A 23,380-nucleotide genomic window follows, 5' to 3' on the forward strand; every position below is an offset into this window, starting at 1 on the left:
TGTATATTATGTGTTCACAACGTGCCTGCTCGCAATATTATGTTCTCACCTAACTATCCACTTTAATCTTTAGCATAGTTTTACTTTGTATTAATTTAGTGTGGGGTTTTATACTGTGTATGTAATAGTTACGTATGTACGGTTTATTGCGTAAATTTTATGAATTCACGTGAATAAATTTGTTGAATTATAATACCGTATTTTTCACTTTTTATCACATCAGACAGAAACTAATAAGATAGAGGATGTTGTAAATAAATATGTAATTGCATAAATTAAAATAGGTACATTTAATTGAGTCTTTCTAAACAGTAATACCTACTCCGCTAAAGCCAATAAATGTCGTAACAAACTGAGATCATTCGTTTTAAAATTTAGTTAACAAAAATAATGCTTAATTCTTTAACAACAATATCGCCTAAACTTTTTAATCCTATTTACATGGATTTAAAATTATGTTACACGATATTTTTGCTACAAGATGAAAGGCCTCAATATATTAATCAACATGATATTAAATAGCATGAGCAATACTAATCATCGTTTAGCTTTACGGTGCCAAACACGACCTTTTCTATTAGGATAGATAATCAGGCCGATTTATTTCTATTTTGATTTCATCTGTGCAGTGTTATTTCTGTTGAGACGTTTCTTTTGCACCGACACTCCATCTAGTTCGTTTATTGTTTATCTTCGCTCCCGGCGTCCTGCACTCGTTTGAAGTCGGCGAGCACGGCGAAGTGCGAGTGCAGCGAGGGCGCCGCCGTCGGGTGCAGGTAGCGGCTTATCTGAGAGGAGAAGTAAATTGTAATAGGTAATAATAATACGTCCGCCATCCACTCCAAGCTAGAGCTAGCCAGAGCCTGTAATATGGGTATCAGATAGTTGATATATCTACACAGATACATAGATAGATATATACCTACACCATACATATTAACACCAACGACCAAAGAAACATATCAGTCTCACCCACGACCCAAGAAGCATAGCAGTCAGACTCACTAACCACTACACCACCGGGTCGTCATACACTTTTGCTGACTGTACCTAACTATCAACTCACATTAGCGCCAAGTTTCCTGAGCTGGCCGGTAAACGCCTTCTCCTCGCGTCCGATCCACGGCCGAGCCGGGTCCTCCACCTGGTAGGGACTCACGTGCACGTAGATTGTTACGTCTGCAATAAAAACAAATAGTTATTATAATCTTTATTTACCAACATCTAAGCTTACATAAGTGATTGAGCATGAGCAACTATGTAGCTCCTAGAGTAAATAAATAGTCACACACGACCATCCGACCCCAAGCTAGGCAGAACCTGTGTTATGGGTGTTGGACAGCTGATACATCTACACAAATACATAATATAGATATAGATACATACTAAATATAAATATCAGGACCCGAGTACAAATATCTGTCTGTAAAACAAATATCTTCCCCAGCCGGGAATCTAACCCGGGACCGTCGGCATAGCAGTAATTATATTAGTCCACTCACTGAGCCTGCCGAGTGTCTCCAGCAGGGGGCGGGAGGTGAGCCAGGTGTCGCGCCCCCCCGCGTGCCCGCCGTCCAGCCAGTACATGTATTTTATACGCTCCATGAATCTGCGAACAATGGTTTAAGTATAGTTTGAGTTGTTATTACGTCTAGGTAGGTAGGTCAATACACTTTTAAGGACCACTTGGAGGTTATAAAATTAAATATAATAATAATAACAATAAATGCCTGGGACCCCATGGTCCCGTGATGGTAAAGACACAACATAATAATAATAATAAACTTTTTATTTCAGCAAAAGCCATATTTTGTTAGTAACAATTAAACTTAACCTATGTTAGTGTAATAAAAAGACAATCTTAGGACTACATAAACAAAAAAATATTAGATATTACTATTTACAAGCTTATATAAAAGTATTTACAATTTCCCCAATACCCTATTCACCCAATGCTTCAATATGCTACCATCCGTTCTTCCTGCAATGACCTCTAGCATGCCGTTGTAAAAGTAAAAGCGCGGGTAGATTTATTTCAACTCGATCTCACCTCATAACACTGCTGTCATCTCTGTTCTCCCGGGTGGTCTCATGATGGAACTCGTGTACTAGCTGGTTGAGAACTACGCATCCCTTGCTGAAGCCCACTAGGGTCAGAGCCGAGGTGTGCAGGGTAGGGGACTGTAGCCAGGGCGGGGCGGGCCTGTGGAAGTGGAATAAAGAATAAGTACTAAAAACTACATACTTCGGAAAAAAGGTCTCAGATATTCTAGGAGAATGAAACTTCAGAGCCATATATTCAAATATTTATATGTAGGCCTTAAAATTATGTGCAATGGTGTATATTATACTCATAAATCAATTGGAACTAAACCTTACTCACGGCTTGTCGGCGGCGGCCTCTGTGATGCTGTCCAACACGGGGGAGGTCGACACGCTCTAAGGAAAATAAAATAACAACTTTACTAACGTTAACGAATGATAATTCGGATATATATTTTCTGTTGAAAACAATGTAATACTTATTCTAAGTTTTAAATAGTTTTAGATATAAAGCCTTTTGTTTGTTGGCAACACTGCCCTGATAGATTTCATGGACGTTGTGTGTTTTATATTGTGCCTGGTGTAAAATAAAAGTTCAGTACAAAAATACCTGCGTTTTACTCATTTCTACAGGTTATGGGCCCAGGCCGTATCATACCACAACTGTTTCGAGACTTGAGTAAAACCAGGGAAGGATACTTTTCGCTAAAAGTTTAAATATCGGCGTCACGGCCGGCGGCCATTTTTCGACGCGTGCGCCGAGAAGGAAAATACTTGCTCAGCAGCAAAGAGTAAGGAAGGTTGGCGAGAAGGAAGGGAAAAAAGGTGCATACCATGGAGGGCAGTCAAGCTGGAATCAAGCTGGAAGGTTCAAAGAATTGGAATGTTTGGAAATTTCAAACGATGGTCGTGCTTCGAGGTCATGGCCTCCTCGATGTGGTTGAGGGGCGTGAAGTGAAGCCCGAAGCTGCCGGTACTGCAGCGGAAGCCTGGGCGTCCAAGGATGCCAAGGCTCAGACGTTCCTGGTGACAAGGATGACGGAGGAGGTGATGCTACATATTATCACCTGCAGCAGTTCTGCGGACATGTGGAAAAAGTTGGCCAGTGTCTACGAGCAGAAGACGGAGACAAGTGTACACATTGTACAACAAAGATTCTTTCAATACAAGTATGAGGAAGGTATAGAAATGGCTGTATTTCTATCAAAGGTACAGGAGATGAAGAATCAGCTCAAACAGATGAACGAAGACATTTCAGACAAGCTGGTAATCACTAAGGTTCTTATGTCTTTACCGGAGGACTTCAGCCACTTTATATCAGCCTGGGAGTCTGCGCCTGATGACAAACAAACTTATGACAATCTGGTGGCAAGATTGTTGGTCGAAGAGGAGCGAATAAAAGAAAAAAGAAGTGAAAGTAATCAAAGTTCAGCCTTTATGGCTAAAAGATTTGATAAAAAGAGTGTAAAGTGTTATAGATGTAATAAACTTGGACATTTTCAAAGCGAGTGCCACAGTAAAGTGGATAACCAAAACAGTGCAAGCTCAAGTGTTAATAATAGGCATCAGAACTTTAATAATTCAAATCGAAAGTGTTTTTACTGCAACAAAGTGGGACATTTTAAAAGTGAATGCCGATTTAATAAAAATAAAAACAATGGTAATGCGTTTGTAGTGCAAGAGACATTCAATGAACATTTTCAACAATCGCAGTGGTTAGTAGACTCTGGTGCAAGTGAGCACATGTGTTGTGATCGGGAGTTGTTTTCAAGTTATTCAACTCTGTCACAAAAATCAGTGATAGTCGGAAATGGGACTGCAATAAGTGCCCTGGGTCGTGGACAGGTGGCAGCACAAGTTTTCAACGGAAGTGAATGGATTGATACGACCATAGACAATGTGTTATTCGTTCCTGAACTAAAAACGAATTTGTTTTCTGTGAATCGTGCGGCTGACAGAGGATATGTCATGTTGACAGATGACAGCGGATGCAAGTTTTATAAACAAAAACAAGTGTGTGCGATTGCAAATCGCGTCGGAAATATGTACTACATGGACTTACGATACAAAAATAGTGCAGCAAATGTTACCCAAGTAAAATCCGAGTTATACGAGTGGCACGAAAGATTAGTGCATCAAAATATGCAGTATGTGAAAACTGTACTTGCTAAAAATAACATTCAAGTGCAGGATAGTGACGTTGATCAGTGTCAGGGATGTTTAGAAGGGAAGATACATAAATTACCCTTCAGTACGAGTGAGACAAAGACAAGCAGAACTTGTGAATTGATTCATGCTGACACTTGTGGACCAATGGAAGAAACCTCAGTTGGAGGTTCAAGATACTTCGTCATACTCAAAGATGACTACTCAAACTACAGGAGTGTATACTTTGTGAAAGGGAAGGACGAAGTGAAGAAGTGTATTGAGGAATTCATAAACCAATCTCAAAACATAACTGGAAATAAGGTTAAGACCTTTCGAAGTGATAATGGGCTTGAATTTGTAAACAAAGAAGTAAAACAACTGTTCCAGTTGCATGGCATAGTGCATCAAACTACTGTGCCATATACACCTGAACAGAATGGAAAGGCAGAAAGAGAGAATAGAACACTCGTTGAAGCAGCTCGAACTATGCTGTATTCAAAGGATATGCCTAAGAAGTTATGGGCTGAAGCTATCAATACAGCAGCATATGTGTTGAATAGAACAGGAAAAAGTAATGAGCCAGGAAAGACTCCATTTGAAACATGGACAAAAGAAACTTTTGATATAAATACTCTGAAGATCTTTGGTACGCCTGTGTTCGTACACATACCAAAGGAGAAGAGGAGGAAGTGGGACTCTAAAGGAGAGAAAGGAGTTATGGTTGGCTATGGACAACATGTGAAAGGCTACAGAATCTACTTCCCAAATAAAAATGATGTTGAAACCAAACGAGATGTGGTGTTCATAGAACAAAAGGAAAGGACAGAAGTTCCAGAAGAGAGAGAGCCACTGGTGAGCCTTGATGTAGAGGCTGGCATGTCAGAACCAAGCTACGAGGGACACGTGAATGAAGAATGTGCCGTCATACAGCAGAATGTGCAAGACATAAATGTAGGGAGCGATGACAGGCTGTTGCCAGGAGAATCTTCTGATAGTGAATATGAACCATGTGCAACATCTGAGGAGTCTGCTGAAGAAGTAGCAGAGAGACCAGACCAAGAGGTACGGAGAGGTCAGCGTACTCGGAAGCCGAATCCACGCTATATGTGTAACAATGTGACGACAGAGACGGAGTACCCTTCTACGTACAAGGAGGCTATGAGGAGAAAAGATGCGAGTAAATGGGAGGAAGCAGTGAAGAGGGAGCTGGACACTTTGAAAGAGAATGAGACGTGGACAATCTGTGAAGGACATGATGGACATAACAGTGTTAGTTGTAAGTGGGTGTTTAAAGTTAAAAATTGTAACAACTTAACGCAATATAAAGCTAGGCTAGTTGCTAGGGGCTTTGAGCAGAATGATATGTTTAATTTAGGTGAGATCTATGCCCCAGTTGCCAAAATGTCAACATTTAGATTGTTTATAGCTGTAGCAACTAATATGAATTTACCTATTTACCAAATGGATGTAACCGGAGCATTCCTTTATGGAGATATTGATGAAGATGTTTTTATTAAACTTCCTGAAGGGGCATATAGTAATGAAAATGAAAGAATTGTAAAATTAAATAAAAGTTTGTATGGTTTGAAGAAAAGTCCCAAATATTGGAATGAGAAGTTTAATTCTGTAATAACTAAAGAAGGATTTGCTAGTTCAAAATGTGATTCATGTTTCTACTCGAGATGTAACAGTAACAGTCAAACTTATGTATTACTTTATGTTGACGATATTTTAATTTTTGGAAACGATGAAAAACAAATATGTGACCTTAAGTCTAAGCTAAACAAAGAATTTAAAATGAAGGATCTAGGTCTGGTGTCAAACTTCCTTGGTATAAATGTGAAACAAGATTTGGAAAATAATATAACCACGCTAGATCAGAAAGAGTACTTAGAAAATATTTTAAAGCGATTTGATATGCAAGATTGTAAGCCTATGTCTACCCCAATGGATCCAAATAGCACAGAGATTTTTAAAAATTGTAAACTAGACAAAAACTCAGAGAATTTATGTAGACAAATTATTGGTTGTTTGATGTATGCTGTATGTGGAACGCGACCAGATTTATGTGTAGCTTTGTCGATATTAAGCAGATATCAAAATAGGGCAGATAATGTTTTGTTAACAGCACTTAAAAGAGTGCTTAGGTATGTTAAACACACCTTATCATATAAGATAGAGTATGTATGTAGTGGTGAGACTTTAGTTGGATGGGTAGATGCCGACTGGGCAAGTGATGTTGAAGACAGAAAGTCTACCACTGGCTATGTATTCTTTTACAAAAACTGCTTAGTTTCATGGAGTAGTAAGAAGCAGTGTTCAGTATCATTGTCATCAACTGAGTCTGAATATGTAGCTATGAGTGTAGCGGCTAGGGAGGCGTGTTGGCTTATAAACATGTTAGATGATTTTAATATTAAAAATGTATGCCCTTTGAACATAATGTGTGATAATCAATCCGCAATGATGGCAGCGAGCAGTGATAGTATTAAGAGGCTTAAACATGTAGATATAAGATTTCATTTTGTAAAAGAGTTAGTTAAGAGAGAGAAGTTGAAATTAATGTATGTTAAATCTGAAGATCAAATTGCTGACATGTTCACAAAGCCCTTGAGAAAAGAATCATTATTAAAATTTTGTTTTATGTGTGGTTTAAAGAATTAAAGTATAGTAGAGTCATGTGTAGAGTAGAGTCAAAGTTTAAGAATGAATGTAGAGTCAAGATTAGTTACTGTATTAATGTAAGTATTACATTGAGGGAAGGTGTTGAAAACAATGTAATACTTATTCTAAGTTTTAAATAGTTTTAGATATAAAGCCTTTTGTTTGTTGGCAACACTGCCCTGATAGATTTCATGGACGTTGTGTGTTTTATATTGTGCCTGGTGTAAAATAAAAGTTCAGTACAAAAATACCTGCGTTTTACTCATTTCTACATGCTTCTTTGCAACAACGTAATGGGGCGTCGAACAGATGACTATGGTCCTTTGAAGTTGGAATTTGAGATGCTATGCCTGCTAAATAAAGTTGGTTTTCCCTGCAAAACTAACAAATAAAATGCATTGACAGCTGTCATAGGACTACCCTTAGGGTCTAGACAGACAGACCGCATTTCAACTGCAATCCAACTGCAAATAGCAGTTCAGGTGCAGTTTGAATGCAGTTGACACGACTGCAACAAGGACTACAAACCAAACGCGAAGAGTTCACACTACTGCATGACGACTGCAATTGAACTGCAATCGGACTTCGCGTTTGGTTTGCAGTTCTATTGCAGTCGTGTCAACTGCATTCAAACTGCACCTGAACTGGAATTTCCAGTTGGATGGCAGTTGAAATGCAGTCCGTTTGTCTAGCTAGACCCTTATATTTTTCAAAGTGTAGTATGCGAGTCATATGACACTAGGGCTAGGTAGGGACCAATTTCGTCCAGGATTCAAGACTTACTTACTTTAAGACCCTCAATGTCTGCGTCGTCTGTCGCCGCGCTCGCCGCCATTTCCGACTGAGAGAGACTCTGCAGCCTCCTGCCCACTTCTTGCAGCAGTCTGTAAGGTTAGTAGACGGTGTTTATAACTTGGCATCCAGCGGACCTTTACCTAATTATGTGCTTTTTCCGGGCGACCCTCCTTGCGGGGTGAAAGACGCGGAGGGGACGAGGTACCCAAGACGACAGCGGGTAGCGGGAGGGGTAGCGGTGAAGGGCAACGCGTGCACTGCATGTCATTGTTACGGCCACATGTCTTATATAAATAATAATAATAATAAAGCCTTTTATTTTCTCACAATATTAGAAAACAATGTTACTTAATAAATATTGCATTTTAACTTAAATAATAAATAAATTTAACAAATCATTCATAACATTAACATTGCATATGACATGTCTTATATAGTCTGTCATGATTTGAGTGCGACCCACATGAGATCATTGATCCTGAGACCATTAGTCTTAGGATGAGTGTTGAGGCCATTTTAATATTATCATTATATTATTATTAGGTATCTATAATTCGTCAACAAAATAACGTTAAAAACAACAAATCGTATAATGTCTCAATATAGGGGCTTCTTGTAGAACAGCGTACCGGATCAGTCATGCTACGCGGCTAAAGGTTGGTACTGCGCAGTCAGATACGAAAAAGTAAACAACAAAGACGAAGAGTCCATATGACAGTGCGTCAGTTGTCAGTTCTTGTAACTAGGAAAGCAACCAAAATTTATGTGATTTAATGAAAGTAATTAATGAGCAAAACACAGAGAAAAATTACAAAATTGATGAAATTTTGAAAGAAAATGGTCATATCGTGCTTCGCCTACCCCCATACCACCCGGAATTAAATCCTATTGAACTTGTGTGGCGGTACGTGAAAGGAGAGCTCGCAAGAACGTCGATTGACTCTAACTTAGATAAAGAGATAAAAGACTTGCTTTTCTCTAATTATTCGCCTGAAAAGTGGAGAAATTGTGACGTCCATGTCATAAAAAATTAAGACGAATATCATAAATCTGATAGAGTATTTGACGATGTATTGGACAGGTATGTTATTGTTTATTTATAATTTAATGTAAATTAAACATAAAATATTATAGGTGTACACTGAACTAATATGACTGGCTACTCTAGTACATTATACTTCAAAGTACATAGGTATATTTTTTTTTAGTTTTTGTCTTAGATTTATAATTGAAGTTAATGAAAACGATGATGAAGATGAGGATGACGACGACGATGAACAAGTTCAAACAGAGAGTGAACATGAAAGTGACATGGAAATTGATTTATAAAATAAAACACTTTTAAATAAATAAATTCGAATTGGTAGATATTCTGAAGGTAAACATCCAAATTTTAATGCTGTCAAACTATAAATTTTAAGCTAAATATGACATTTACGGGAACACTCATAGAATCAAATTTTACTTACGTCAGAAATGAAAATGAAAATGAAAATGAAAAATTTCTTTATTATACAATTGTTACAAATTTTATGATGCACTGCTTCTACATTAGGTTGCCCTGTGTCGTAGAAGACAGGCTCCTCATTAATGTGACAACTATTAAGTATAACAAATAATTTATTGAAATAGTTACAAGCTATCGCGAGATTAATCCGGGCGCACTTTTCTACGTGTGTAGCATGTCGTGCTACCTCGCCCCCGCCACTTCTTTCACCCCGCAAGGAGGGTCGCCAAGTAACTTGCCACATTATAGTTGCTTCACAAACCGACTCATAAAGCTACAAAGGCTTTAGTTAGCCACTTGCGACCCAGCCTAGTGGTCAAAAACGAAGAAAATCGTGCGTCAAAAATTATGGCGATTTAGTTACATTATGTAAACGTCCCATAATAGTGACATCTAGCGGATAATGATAAACCTAGTGCAAAAACAGAACTCACTAGATAATTCAGACGCTGAGCTTCGAGGTGCGATAAGATATTTATAAAAAAACATTCAACACCGCGATGTAGGTTCTCCCCAATTTCTAGCTTAACCGCCATCTAGCGGACAACGTGAGAACTACTACAAACACTGACCTCTCTAGATGTTCCAGTGCGCTGTGCGAGGGCGTGTGGTCCGGGACGCCCGCGTTGTTGCTGGGAACGAAGTTGTCGTAGCAGCTGAAACTCTTGTACTCTATCCTGAAATCATAGGGGGTAATTTACAATAACAATAATTGAAAATTAAGTCCTACGGCGTAATTATTAAGTCATACAACACACTGCGCACTGTGAAACATTTGAGCGGGCGTTTCAATTAGTTTCATTTGGACCTTAAATTCTGTTTTTTAGATTCGAATCATTTTCCACTGGCAAAATTTATAGTGTAAAAGTGTAAAACTGTGAAAATTAAATTTTGTGCCTTCAGAATCGACATTAATATTAGGTAAGTATATCAGCTGTCCGATACCCATATTACAGGCTCTGCCTACATAGTTTCAGGTCGGATGGCCGTGCGTAAGATGTCGTCACATATTATTATTATTATTAGGTACCTAGTGCTTGATACTAAGTACCTATGTCAGGATCGTGGTACGTGGAAGTCACAGTCTCTGCCTATCCCTCTGGGAGACAGGCGTGAGTATATTATGTTTGTATGTATGTTAGTACCTAGAAGGTCTGACGACACACACGTGGTGCTTGGGGAAGTGTTCGGCGAGCACCCCGGTGGCCGCGTCCAGGCTGTACTGGGCGTAGTGCCGGTTGTCGCGGTGAGCCAACATCACTTCCGGGTAGTCCTGCGAGATAGAGAGAGAGATTGTTGGAGAATTGTTTAAAGCTTTATGGGACACATGGCTGTCGTTTGTGCTGTTGTATTTGTAATGTTAAGCTGGTAGGTACCTACGAGTATTACCTACGGAACAAATATCAATAGACTGGTCAGAAATGTCTCGCGACATCCAACACCTGACAATCGTAGGTTCACTAAATAATGTGGGGCGGTGTCACCCGATGTTTGTTCGAATCACTAAGAGTAAGCTAAACAATACTCCTAGACTTTTCTTCAAAACCCGAAACCGAGGCAAATAAATATCAACCAACGATTTACAATCGCTTCTTATGGTATTTACCTGTACATCCCCGCCAAAAAACACGAGGGTCTGGTCTAGGGCATGCAATACCGCAATACCGGTATCCGTAATACCGGTATTCCGGACAAAATTCCCGCTTTTTTCAATACCGGTATTGAAAGTTAATACCGGTATTGAAGTAATACCGGAATCGGACTTTTTTAGGCTATAAATAAAGCGATTAAGATTTAGTTAGCCTTGTGTTCCTATATACTGTGAAAGCGCACTTATTCCCAACCGTTTAATGCAGTTTTTGGCTGCTAGAAATCTACTGTTGACCATGCGTGCACCGACACCGGATGTAAAATAAAAATTAATTCTAAAATTTAAACTCTAAAACTTAATTCTCGTAAAAATCTACAACAAAATACAGAATATGATTGCATTTTACTGTTTTATTTTGACGTATACGACCTTTAAACACAGTATATGCCATTTATGACAAGGAAGTCTAATACCGGTTTTAATACCGGGATCCCGGTATTGAGTTGTAATACCGGAACTCAATACCGGTATTGAAAATTGTTCCGGTATTGCATGCCCTAGTCTGGTCCTCATTGCCGACGCGCGCGGGCGGCTGGTACAGCACGTCGTTGAACCGCGCGCCGAGCCCCGCCACGCGGCGCAGGCGCAGCGGCCGCATGCCCGCGCGGGCTACATCGCTGGGGGTAAGTAATGCTTTTATATTAAAAAATATAAAAAAATTTGAAGATGTGTACAATAATTTTAAAGTTGCACTAGAGTTAGTACATTTATTTGAATATCTTGGATCAGTGGTGTCCTTCAGGAAAGGTAATGTATAAGACCCATAACGCACTAAGGTTGAGTCAGTGAGTCAGTACAGAGCAAACTGTTTCCCATTCATGACACAATAAGATGTGCTCAGATTTAAGAGAAGAGAAAGCATTATCAGTTTTTTAGCACAAAAGAATACAATATGTAGAATGTAGAAAATGCATTTATTTATTTCAAAAAATATTATTATTATCAGTACAAATATACGAATGAATACCAATACCAAGTACACACAACATAGTCATAAACAAAATTACACACAATAAAATAGCACAACTGACTTCCACAAAAAACACAATGTTACTTTCTACTGTGCTTCTGGTGGTAGTACTTCGTATCATTCATGCAGATGGTGATCTTGAGTGTGATGTCATCGAGACAGTTCTTGAGGTCCTGCCGCAGCTCCCGCACCTTCACAGTCACATCCTCGCACATGAGGTTGTAGCACATTGCCACCAGCCCCATCCCCAGCAGCACATAGATGAAATTGATCACCAGCTTCAAGTGAGAACCGCCTGCCGAGTCCGCAATGTTCGCACCAGGAACAAAGTCCCCAAACCCAATCTTACACAGGCTGATCACACAGAAGTATGTTGAGTCCAGGTAGTTCCATTTCTCCCAGGCTCCAAACATGATGGTCCCGCTCAGTATGTAGAAGGAAATTACCCACAGGCAGGCCGTGGATGGTACTGTTATTTTCCGCTGTACAGGTTGCAGTTCTCCATCTTCAAATAGAGGATCCTCGCGCCGGCTGCACTCGTGGGCAGTTATATACAACCACTTGAAGGACTGAGCAAGCACTTTGCCCATATTGCAGAAGTAGAGTATGTAGACTGGTATACCAAAGAAAGCATAAGCGATAGTGGCTATTTTACCCCAAACTGTTTTAGGCACTATGTTTCCATAACCAATCATAGTAAACACTGATAAGGAGTACATGAGGGCTGCTGGGAATGACCAGATGTCTGCTGAGGACTTGCCATTGTAACCGAGGTGCACAGCATTAGTTATGTTGTTCTGGAAGACTTTCAGAGCTTCATCTATGTTGAGTTCCCAGAGGGTCTCATTGAAGAGGTTGACGTCAACGGTGATGTTCCACAGTTTCTCCGCACAGTTGTGTCGGAGTCTGCGGACGTCCTCCAGCTGCTCATCAGGGTTGTCCTTCTCGATGTGCATGAAGCTGGCGGCGCCGAGGATGGCGTAGCATACCACCAGGGCGCCCACACCCACTTGAGTAAACATGAATGCTATAAACTTCCTCAAGCAATCTTTGATCTTCTCTCTAGGGTCACTGCCTACTGTGGAGGATGAGTCCCTGCTCCTCATGGATCCATGGAAGCTTGAATGAAGATTGTTTTGACGCTCCATAGTGTCGTATTTTTATTAAAACGTATAAAAGAGATTAACGTAAATGATTAGTGGCTTCCATGCAATGGGAACTTGCCAACTATTTTTGGAAGTGCTTGGCAGTCGGCCAACTCAGGAATGTTTGATTACAAAACCGGCCACGCTTGATTACACTTTATGGGTTAAGTTATGATATTGGAAGGCATCTAACATTTAGGTATTCCGTTGATATGAAATTCAATATTAATTAGATTTGATGTATATTGATTGAAAAAGTACGAAAAGAGTACCTATCGTATTTAAAATCATTTCAACAGGTGGTCAATAAGAAACGAACGAAAATATTATGTATTGTAATAGAAATATTAACGAATAAACTTAACAACTAATCAATACGTTTAACACTAATATTTAATGAGAAAAAACTAACTTACCAACGACGACAACCGAGTTAAATTACGTTAATTAACATGGATAGCCAGAGGATCACATAAAATTTAGAGTTCTACGAGTTCTATTTTGATAATTTGGAGTTTTTGTGCTGAATTTTAAAACAATAACAATAACATTTTTTGTATGTTTTTTGTTATGTTTTTTGCGTATTTTTTCAAAGTTTTTGACTCTTCGAAATGTCATCTGTCAATTAGTGTCAAGACTGTCAACCATGAATGTCATAAATTCACAGAGTAAAAACTTTTTTTCTTTTATGAACTCAGTCTGAAGGCGCCGACACATTAGCGGACGCGGCACGGACGCGGCTGTCAGCCGCGACTGATAGTGTGCACGGTGTTTTGGGAAAGTTCGTGCCAGATCGCTCTCGGACGTCTTTGTCGTTCAGCTTTAGCAGCGTCCGCTAGTATGTCGGCGCCTTCAGTCTCTCGATTCGTCGTTAAAACAGCTAGCCGGGCGGAGCGGGCGGTTGGGTGACTTGAGTGGCGTTATGGTTATGCGTCTTGAATCTTGATGAAGCTGTTCACGGCGACCGTGGTGCGGGCAGGCCATGGAGTATTTGCATGAAAACCGGGCTCGCCCCTCCGTTGCTGTATATCATATTCGCCAAATTTACCAAATCACCACCAGTCCAACTAAAAAGTCATGATAATAAAGAGTGCGATTTTGCAAAGACTTTTTATGATTTACTGTTAGGTAGGTCGGTAGGTATTTACTTACACCAATTTTGAAAATTGATTGGTTGGGTTTTTAGCAGTGCTTAAATATATATAATAGATCGATTAAATAGGTCTTTAACAATGAATTAAGCACCCCATTCACTACACGCACCGCGAGCCGAACCATTCCGTGGACAAATCCGTCATCGCCCACACACTACACGAGCCCCGAGTTGCAGTCCAGTCGATTGTGAACTTTATTGAGCCTTGTACAAGGCACATAACAAGGCCGTACCGCGTACCGCACCCACGGACGCATTCACACGCCCGTGAAACCGCAAAACTAGCTTGGTTCAAACTATTTTGGGCATTTTATGGCAGGTTGGCATAGGAAACGCACTCATCGTGGTCTATGGCACCACGGAAAAAATGTGCGAAACTGTGAACGAATGAACTAATATTTCATTCATTCATTCATTTAGCTGTCAAAATTCCACACGTTTTCTTGGCGTTGTTTGTAATCCGGCATTACATTTTAATTAAATTTATGAATTAATTTGTGCTGTTCTGACCTAAAATGTAAGCTGTAGTGTACCGATTTATCATACCTCTCAGTTTTCATACGAACAAGTGAGTATTTCTTGCATTTAACATAACAAAGGCGGAACCTGGTGTTAGCTTGCTTATCAGCAAATAACGAAGACGCTTGTATTCTTGAAACGAGGCAGCTCTTATCTCTACGTTCGTGGTTGGTTATCTAAAGCGATGTTGGGTTTCTTATTTATAAATAACCGGGTGGCGTATCGATCGCGTTGCTTTCATTCAGGATACTAGTCAAGGTCGTAGGCGACACCCCTCACGGCTCACGTTGATTGCAGGCGCGGACCAGCATGTAGCGGCGCGGCGCTAGGATGACCACAATAGCAGGAACAATGTCCACCATCTCCACAAGATCGCTACAACCCCCCAACTAAATGGAATACCCCTAGAGTGCCCCACAACCCGCAGCCATGGCCCCGCCGTCCCCAGCAAACCCCAAAAACGATACCCCAAAAAACTTAAAACTCACGACAATCGACATAATTGGAGGCATTTTCTGCAACATCTGTAAGATAACATGTCGCAACAAGAAGGACTATGATGACCACTACGTGACCCACACCACGGCCAGTAAGGACATAGTGTACACATGCGTGGTCTGCTACAAAGAGATCCCCGGCTACTCCAGCTTCCGCGGGCACTGCTACACTGCACATGTCATCAAGGACAGATTCAAGTCAGTAACTGTTTATTTCTTCTCTACTCTAGTTTCATGTATGCTTTAATTTACTTAAAATAAATCAAAATCAACCATTTTTATTAATCCTAAAATTAATACATTCTTGATGAAAGTCAACAAAAAATTACTACTCATGTTAGATATAAGAAGCACTAGTAGTATTATTTTACTAAACTCTCTACAATTATTGCAGGTGCAACATTTGCAGCAAAACCTTCTCAAAACAGTCAGTTCTCAATGAACATGAACAGAGCAAGCACCGGTTCAAGTGCCGCCCGCCGTGCAACAAAGAGTAAGTACTCTTAGTGCCCTTACTTTAAAAGTTTAAATGCTAAAATGTAAAAAGCACTTATTTAATATTGCAAATTCTCTTTCAGATTCTCATCCAAGAAAGAACTGCAACTCCACCAAATTATACACAAAGACAGTGGCCCCCCGTATGCCTGCTACAAGTGTGAAGACACTATCAACTCCATAGACATCTGTGAGAAGCATGTGGACCAGCACGCGGTCCTCACATACTCCTGCCCGATCTGCAACGACACATTCTCAGATAAGGCGGCAGCAGGCCAACATTTGACCAAACACTTTGCTGGTGAAACTCTCCAGGAGTCGTCAATCGAACACAAACACCGGGACTCGGCTAGCATTGCGCTCGGGGGCATTCTCTGCAACCTGTGCGGGGAAAATTACAATAACAAGTCTGATTTTGATTTACATTACGATGAAGAGCATGGTGAGGAGGTGATCTACTCGTGCAACGTCTGCGGCACCCAATACTCCAAGTACATGGCATATTCCAACCACTGCTACAATCACATCATGAAGGATCAATTCAAGTTAGTTTTCCTCACTCTATGTATTTGATTTTGCTGGCTGAGCTATATTTATTTAACAATTTTACTGTATTTACATGCTGTGCGATCAATTTAATGCTGTTTTTTAATTTGACTCAACAATAAAATGCAATGCTTTGCATTTTGTGTTAAGTTGGATTATCTGTTTGCTGATTGCGTCATTAAAATTCGTGAGAGTCATTGTTGATGATGATCTGATAACCTGTTACGCAAATACGCATTGAAAGGTCACCTATCTATCATATTAATTCGAAGATTAAAGTTTTACAAGTAGAGTTATTTTATGGTATGTTACATAGAACATTTCACACTCCATGTACCACCCTCTTAATAGTATTCTATTATCATGTTCAACTTTCTACTATACCTTGGAAACGACAGTGAAAACTTAGAATGAATCCAACTTACTGCGATATCAGATAAAGAGGTAACTTACTTAACTTTCACTCTTAAGTTGCCTATAAGTTACTCCAACATTCCCAGGTGGTAGAGTAATATATGACTGTCGAAAAATAATTATGAAATTTTACGCCAAATAAAAACGTTTACGTTTACGGAAAGCTATAGAACGCATCAAGTGGTGTGCTTTGGGAGAGGCCTACGTCCAGAAGTTAACTGATATAGTCTGCTGATGATGACGTCAAATAAACCGATATTCAATTCTTCACTACCTCGCCAGATGCGACACATGCAGCCGCTCGTTCAGCCGCCTGTCCCAGCTGATCGCGCACGCGGCGGGCTGCGGGGGCGGGGGCGGGGGGGGCGCAGGCAAGGTGTTCGCCTGCGCCCACTGCACCAGCTCCTATCAGCTGGAGAGCAGCCTGCGCAGCCATCTGAGGGACGTGCATGATGTGAGGACAGTGATGTGCAGCGAGCCGGGATGCGGGGTCGAGTGAGTGGACCGTTTTTCTTTCTTTCATTTAGCTTTATTTATTTATTATAAAAACAATAATGCTTAACAGCTATTGCCAACACGCGATTATTGCTAGGTAGTACAACAATTATGTATTTACAAAATAGAATCTAGCATTCAACAACAACTTTATCTCATTCATTGGTTATTTGTAGTATATAAGTTTGATGGTCATTCTATTGTTTTGTACGACATGGGAGCGCCAAAGTCAGCTAAAGAAAGATAGCCGGACTCCGTCTTTGAGCTAGGGGTCGATAACAGTAACCAAAGCCGAAATCTGACAAAATATCATGGTCATAATGATAAAAAAACATTCAGTACATATCACACCCCTTTATGTGTTGGCTTAGACTAACTGTAGATGGAATTAGCTTAGCTAATGGTAAGATTCAAACTGTGATTAATAACGAAAACAAGGCAAACTATTTAAATTACGGATAAGCTTAAGCATTGCGACCATTTAGCTCTCTAAATCTTGCCTTCAATAGCAGAGGTTAACGGATTTTATCAATACAATACAATGCCCGATTCTAATTCTAATCTGAGGGTCACGGATTTCACATACAATGATCACGTTACCGACAGGATGTCGAAATTAAATGTAAATCATAATCCAAACACCATTCATCATTCATCGGCCCTACAACAATGTATTCTAATAACAAGATCTGAATTAGTATTCTTGTTAACCGTCAAACCTGGAGGGTCCGCGCGGTACATAAATTAATTAAGTTAGGATATGGATCCCTCGTTTACCTTGAACTTTATCCCGTTGGAGCGGAAACCATTGATCTTTTAAATGCCTATTACCGAGTTACATAAAGGAACTTGAAACTAAGATACTGACCTTGAATCTATAGCTTTCTTATTCTATCGGTATAATTTAAAAGTTCAAGTGCAACAACAGATTAAATTTTCTTAGTGCAATTTATTAAGGGCTGACCTTAAACCACTTCACTTCCAGGTTCTCAACAATGAAGGGCCTAGTCGTGCACCAGCTTTCCCACAAGAACATTGAAAACTACTGTCGCTCGTGCGGGCTGGAGTTCCGCCACCTCGCGGCCTGCGAGAAACATCTCGACGTGCACAAGAAGAAGGAGTTCCCGTGCCCCGTCTGCCGTAAAACCTTCGCCGAGAAGTACCAGGCGACCAGACACATCACGCAACACTTCCAGAGCGTCTTACATGTCTGCAAGATCTGCGGAAAGATATATAGCCGCAAACACCGACTCGTAGAACACATAAAGATCCACTCAGAGAATAAGCAGTTTAAGTGCGATGTGTGCGGCAAAGGATTCGCGCAGCTCCTGAACTTACAGCAGCATGTAAACATGCATACGGGGGAAAAGCCGTTCGAGTGTGTCGTGTGCAGCAAAAGATTCGCGAGCCATCCGAACTGGCACAAGCATCTGCGCAACATACACAACATTGACCCGAAGACTGTGTCCAAGCCTCAGGCACAGAAGACCTCTAAACCGCGCAACGTAAAGTCTAAACTCGCGAAAGTTGTTGATGAAATAGAAGAAGAAATGCCTCCTGAGGAATATTCCGAGAAGTCTAGCGACTCGTCGGTCGCAGAATCGATCGCCAACGATATAACGGGTCTAGATGTGTTAGAAGAGGCCTATATGCACGTGCATTCGGGCGGCAAGTGGCGAGCCCTGGAGCCCGCGGGGTTCAACACAGACCTGGCCGGCGGCGACGCGGCCTTCATTGAGGAGCAGGGGGATGCCGCGCTTACGCTTACAAGTTAGTATGTTTTTAAACGCTGTCTTTGTCGAAATCTTGCAACTACTGCCTAAGATAGAGATGTTGAACCCTTCTCATAACCTTTTCTCCCTGCTGAGGGGTCCCTCACTCGCTAAATCAGTCAATACGTTCAATTTATGGTTGATGGCTTGTTCTGTAACTCTGTTGAGAATATTCTATGGCTATGTTTCTTCAGAATTCAATATTTACGCCTCCATTTATCATAATTATCACACGTTTTACTTCAGCTACATTATTTCATTCTTTTGCTTTAATCAAGTTTATCATCTTCCAGCTTTGACGCCGCCCGAACCAACTCCAACTCTCGCATCCGAGGCCCCTAGCGACGGCTACCCGCGCGAGTACGGACCAGACTTCATCAACCACCGCGGCGCCGCTCTCAGCGCTTCCGACTACGCGGGGCAGATCATCGACCTCGACGACCACCTGTTGCCACACATCGACCCCCTGCTCACCATCAAGGAGCAAACGCAAAACAAACTACTCGAAAACATGACCAATGTTGACGACTACGAACAAACCGATGAAAATCAATACAACGCCAAGTGGGAACCCCCCATTATCACGAAAATATATCAGAGTTGCAACTACGATGATATACCCAATATCAGCTCGAATATACTGTCGGTGTTGACCACCGACATCTACTAGGTGGCCGCGAATTTATTCAGTTTCATTGGGTTCCGAATGCAATGATTGCATCAATGAATTCCAGCCATCTTTGTATATCAAGATATAATATTTGTGTCGGAGTTAGTGTTGAAAGTATTTTTCTATCTTATACACAGGCAAATGGTAACTATGACTTTGAATTTCATATATACAACAATAATTTTACAATATATATTATATAGATATCCGTAGAGTCTTGTTGTGCAAATATTATATTGCTATACTGTTCACATATGTATAAGAGTATTTTTGATACATATAACAGATACTGCCAAGTCATAGTGGCGTATTACCACTAGCCTAGTTACTACCTCAGCCGGAATCGACAAGATTGCTACCTCAATACCCATAGGAATATATTAATGTTACACGTTATATTTATATATCTGCATATATCCCACCAAACGTTTATAATCATATATTTCATAATAACGCTACCTCATTTAGATATTTAAGTTATAATAGATGTTAAAATAGTGAACATAATAAATACATGAATGTTAGATGGCAAGCGGTCATGTCTTGCAACGGAGCAGCATTGTAACTAAAACTAAAACTAGTAAATCGCAGAAAATACAAAAAATATGACTCATTTGTTACAGAGCTACAAACAGAATATGCATGTATGCATATATGTTGCACGTAAATACCTGATATAAGTACCGCTCATTAACTTTAAAATATATTGATTATTCTTCGATGCTGTTCCGTCTGCATAGACATGCGCCAAACGCCACTAAACAAGCTATAAAAGTAAAAAAAAATACGTATAAAATATAGATTAGTATGTTGTGCCATGTCATCTACAAACATTAGATCGCAAACATAGTTTAGGCTTAGATTCGTAATGCATTTACTACGAGCATTGAGAACGGTGAAAATCCAAAAATGGATGTAATTTGTGATTGTACGGTGCGCTAGTCCCGAGGTGTTTGGCTTAATATGCAGTCGGCAAGTGAAATTGATCGGTATTGTCAAGTCACAAGGCTCAATTTTTATCGAGGGCTATTATCCCCAAAATTACACTTTAGCTGACCAAGTTTGCTTAGCGAGAATTGGAAAATATAAAGTAGTCGTATACTTTTTTGAGTTCCATGATTGTTTCGAATTCGGGTATGGAAATGAAACCGCTTTGCGAATGCAGGATACTTGAGTCCTGTAGAGGCTCGAATATGTCTAAAGTTTGTGTCAGCTTCGATTCTTATATCAAAATGTTTAGCTTTTAATGTTTTTATTTTCCATTGAAACAATCCAAAGTTTTAGGCTAAGGAGAAAGGCTTTGTAAATATTTGGGATTTTGCGGCACTTGATACATGGTTTAAATTTGATGTGTGCTTGGATTGGGCCACCGCTACCTAACTCACTCAGCTTTTGGAATTAAACTCATGCAGTTACTAAATTAAATTCATAAATATTTCGAGATACTTTACATAAAATATACTCACTGGATTGAAACATATTTTAACAGAATATACGCATTCAGTTGAAGCACCATTTTTAAGCCGAGGGGCGGTGCGCTCTGCGTTCTTTTCGATTCCTTTTATTGTTTTAATTATTTTTAAACGTAGGTTATGATGCAAAGCGTCATGGCCGCTAGAGTAAGTGAATCGATAGTGCTGTGATATTTTTATGTATATTTATAGTTGTAAGTTTAGATTGTGTAAGGCTAACGAGTACAAACTTTGTTATTTATCGGAGGAAATAATAACACGAAAAACAGTTGACTGCCCCCTGCCACAGTTCCGTGAACGTCGTCGGTCGACTCTATCCGGGCTGTGCGCAGTGTGGGTTGCGCATGTGGTCGAGAAACATTCAAGTCAAGAAATACGAATATATTGATAAATCGAGATGTGCACCGCTAAACATAGTGTGACCACATGCGCTCAGAACACAATGAATTTGAAAACAGATTGAACCAAATCACGAGACATATTTTTACTAATTATTGCAGAAATGAACTGCGAAATTATGACGTTGACGTATTTGAAGAGAATAAAATCCCCAAAATATATTTTGGGGATGGTTATTTACAAGGTTGAATTTAAAGAGGGGTCTTAGTGATAATCGTATCCAAAGACTGTTAGCTATTATAGAACTATAGTGAACTTCGAATATTGTAAGACTTAAAAGTCGTCGAGATATACGGAAGATTTACGCCAACAGTTGGCGACACCCACACACCTGGATCACAGGCTTGGACCCGAAATTGACAAATGATGAAATACAATAACATTACACAAGATTTTGACATTGCCGAAAAGGTAGTTTTGAGCGAACAAAATGCAGAAAATGTATGTTAATCGAGATAGCATAAAGTGATGCTTGTTTCTGAAAATGAAACTGATAGGAGCACTTGGTTAGCCCGCGGGCCTCAGCGCGACAGCTTGTCATGAAAATGAAAACTTTTGAGTTTCTTCAACAATAGGTTTAATATGTTGGTCTAACGTAGCCCGGCGGTGTATCCCACGGCTACGGCGGCCAACGTGTTAAGGAGCTGTGCTGCAAAAAAATGTAAAAAAAAACGCTACAGAACAGTGCAAGCTTATGTCCTACAGAATAAGGCAGATAACCCAACCATAAACTTGCATTGAGTCCGGTCGCTGTCTACACCTCCTAAGAGGCTTTATTAATCAATAGTTTTATTCAAATCTCTGTATTGATAATCACTGGAAATATTCCTATTTGGTGTTATTCTTAGCCGCAAGAGGGACGAAACAATTCTCAGCATGAATTCTGAAATTCACTAAAATAACATTCACGCAATATTCCTAAACAGGGAATATGTACTCACTTTTGCTGCTTGCATTTTCATGCAACAAATTGTAATGCTTAAATATTTCCCACATGTTTGTATCCATTTACCTATAAAAAATTGATGAGATGAAAATGTTTTCCAGCCTCTTGCGGCATCATTGTCCTAGCTAGTAGGTGTTAGGTTAGACTCGAACACAGGGTATTGTGGTTCTATTTACGGAGATGCTAATGTTAACTTTGGATAAGTACCGACAGTTGCCTGCTCTGAAGAAAAGGTTGCACAATACTACCTCAATACCCGATCTGTGTACAAAATTAAAATTTTCCATTTCAAAACTGTTAATGTTAAGGTTTAGCTGGTTTCGATGTCACTCGTAATGTAAAACTTAAATGTCTGTAATGTTTAATAAATGTAATAGGTACCTAAATTCCAAAGATGGCCGGTTAGTCGGCCGCTACATTTCTGTGTATCTACTCGTATTTATCTCGATGTTAGTAGTTCTTTTGTGGAAAGCGCGACCCAGAATGCAACAGCTCAAAGTCAAAAAATTGTTTTCATTAAGTATGTAATTAATTTACAAATGCCACAGGATGGTAGATGTCTTGGTCGCGTTTTGAAGCAGTTGTGTAAAAACTATTATCGAAACCAGCCCATAGTAAAAATAAGCTATTCATGCAAAAAAAAAAAACTTGTAAAGCTTTTGAACTTGCATAATGTTATAGGTCTGTAGCTTTTACTTTGAACGTGTTTTACATTATTATTTTGTTTTGTTTCTAATATTTTTGCAAATTACTTTGCTTCATTATTTACTATCAAATGAGTTTTTTTCTTAATGTTTATAATTTTAGTATTCGTTCATTATTGCCACTGTTTTTGGTAGTGATTTTTGCGTAAAATCTATTATTACTTCGTTCGCTCTGTTACTTTTGAAGTGAATTATTGTTTTTTATACATGAAGAAGTACCAATAAAATAGACGACGAACTACCTCCATATGCCTCCATATTACAGTTAATGTAGACATAAGTTTATTATCTTTTGTACCTCCATATACAATGTTAATAATATTAGATGCATCGGAAAATTTATTTATTTATTTATTCATATCAATTATTTATTCA

At 39.7% G+C, this 23,380-nt stretch overlaps 3 protein-coding genes across 3 annotated transcripts; 1 reads left to right on the forward strand and 2 right to left on the reverse strand.

Annotated features, from left to right (window-relative positions):
• Positions 1 to 646: 646 nt before the first annotated feature.
• On the reverse strand, positions 647 to 13,484 carry LOC105384932 (mitochondrial protein C2orf69 homolog). The gene is made up of 11 exons (XM_048621863.1): positions 13,340 to 13,484; positions 11,305 to 11,425; positions 10,764 to 10,793; positions 10,303 to 10,430; positions 9,730 to 9,834; positions 7,643 to 7,739; positions 2,384 to 2,439; positions 2,051 to 2,203; positions 1,503 to 1,609; positions 1,067 to 1,179; positions 647 to 788 (listed from the first exon to the last, which is right to left on the reverse strand). The coding sequence occupies exons 2-11, from the start codon at positions 11,404 to 11,406 to the stop codon at positions 681 to 683; spliced, it is 999 nt and encodes a 332-aa protein (XP_048477820.1). The 5' UTR covers positions 11,407 to 11,425; positions 13,340 to 13,484; the 3' UTR covers positions 647 to 680.
• On the reverse strand, positions 11,789 to 13,150 carry LOC105384933 (TWiK family of potassium channels protein 7). Its single transcript, XM_011555229.3, has one exon. It carries the CDS (start codon positions 12,924 to 12,926, stop codon positions 11,859 to 11,861), a length of 1,068 nt encoding a protein of 355 aa, XP_011553531.3. The 5' UTR covers positions 12,927 to 13,150; the 3' UTR covers positions 11,789 to 11,858.
• A 994-nt stretch (positions 13,485 to 14,478) lies between the features above and the next one.
• Positions 14,479 to 20,106, forward strand: LOC105384915 (zinc finger protein 569). Its single transcript, XM_038119793.2, has 7 exons — positions 14,479 to 14,644; positions 14,893 to 15,290; positions 15,487 to 15,585; positions 15,671 to 16,132; positions 16,830 to 17,042; positions 18,028 to 18,812; positions 19,108 to 20,106. Exons 2-7 carry the CDS (start codon positions 15,025 to 15,027, stop codon positions 19,482 to 19,484), a joined length of 2,202 nt encoding a protein of 733 aa, XP_037975721.2. The 5' UTR covers positions 14,479 to 14,644; positions 14,893 to 15,024; the 3' UTR covers positions 19,485 to 20,106.
• The last annotated feature ends 3,274 nt before the right edge of the window (positions 20,107 to 23,380 follow it).

This window comes from Plutella xylostella, chromosome 6 (genome assembly GCF_932276165.1).
Source record: "Plutella xylostella chromosome 6, ilPluXylo3.1, whole genome shotgun sequence".
NCBI lineage: Eukaryota > Metazoa > Arthropoda > Insecta > Lepidoptera > Plutellidae > Plutella > Plutella xylostella.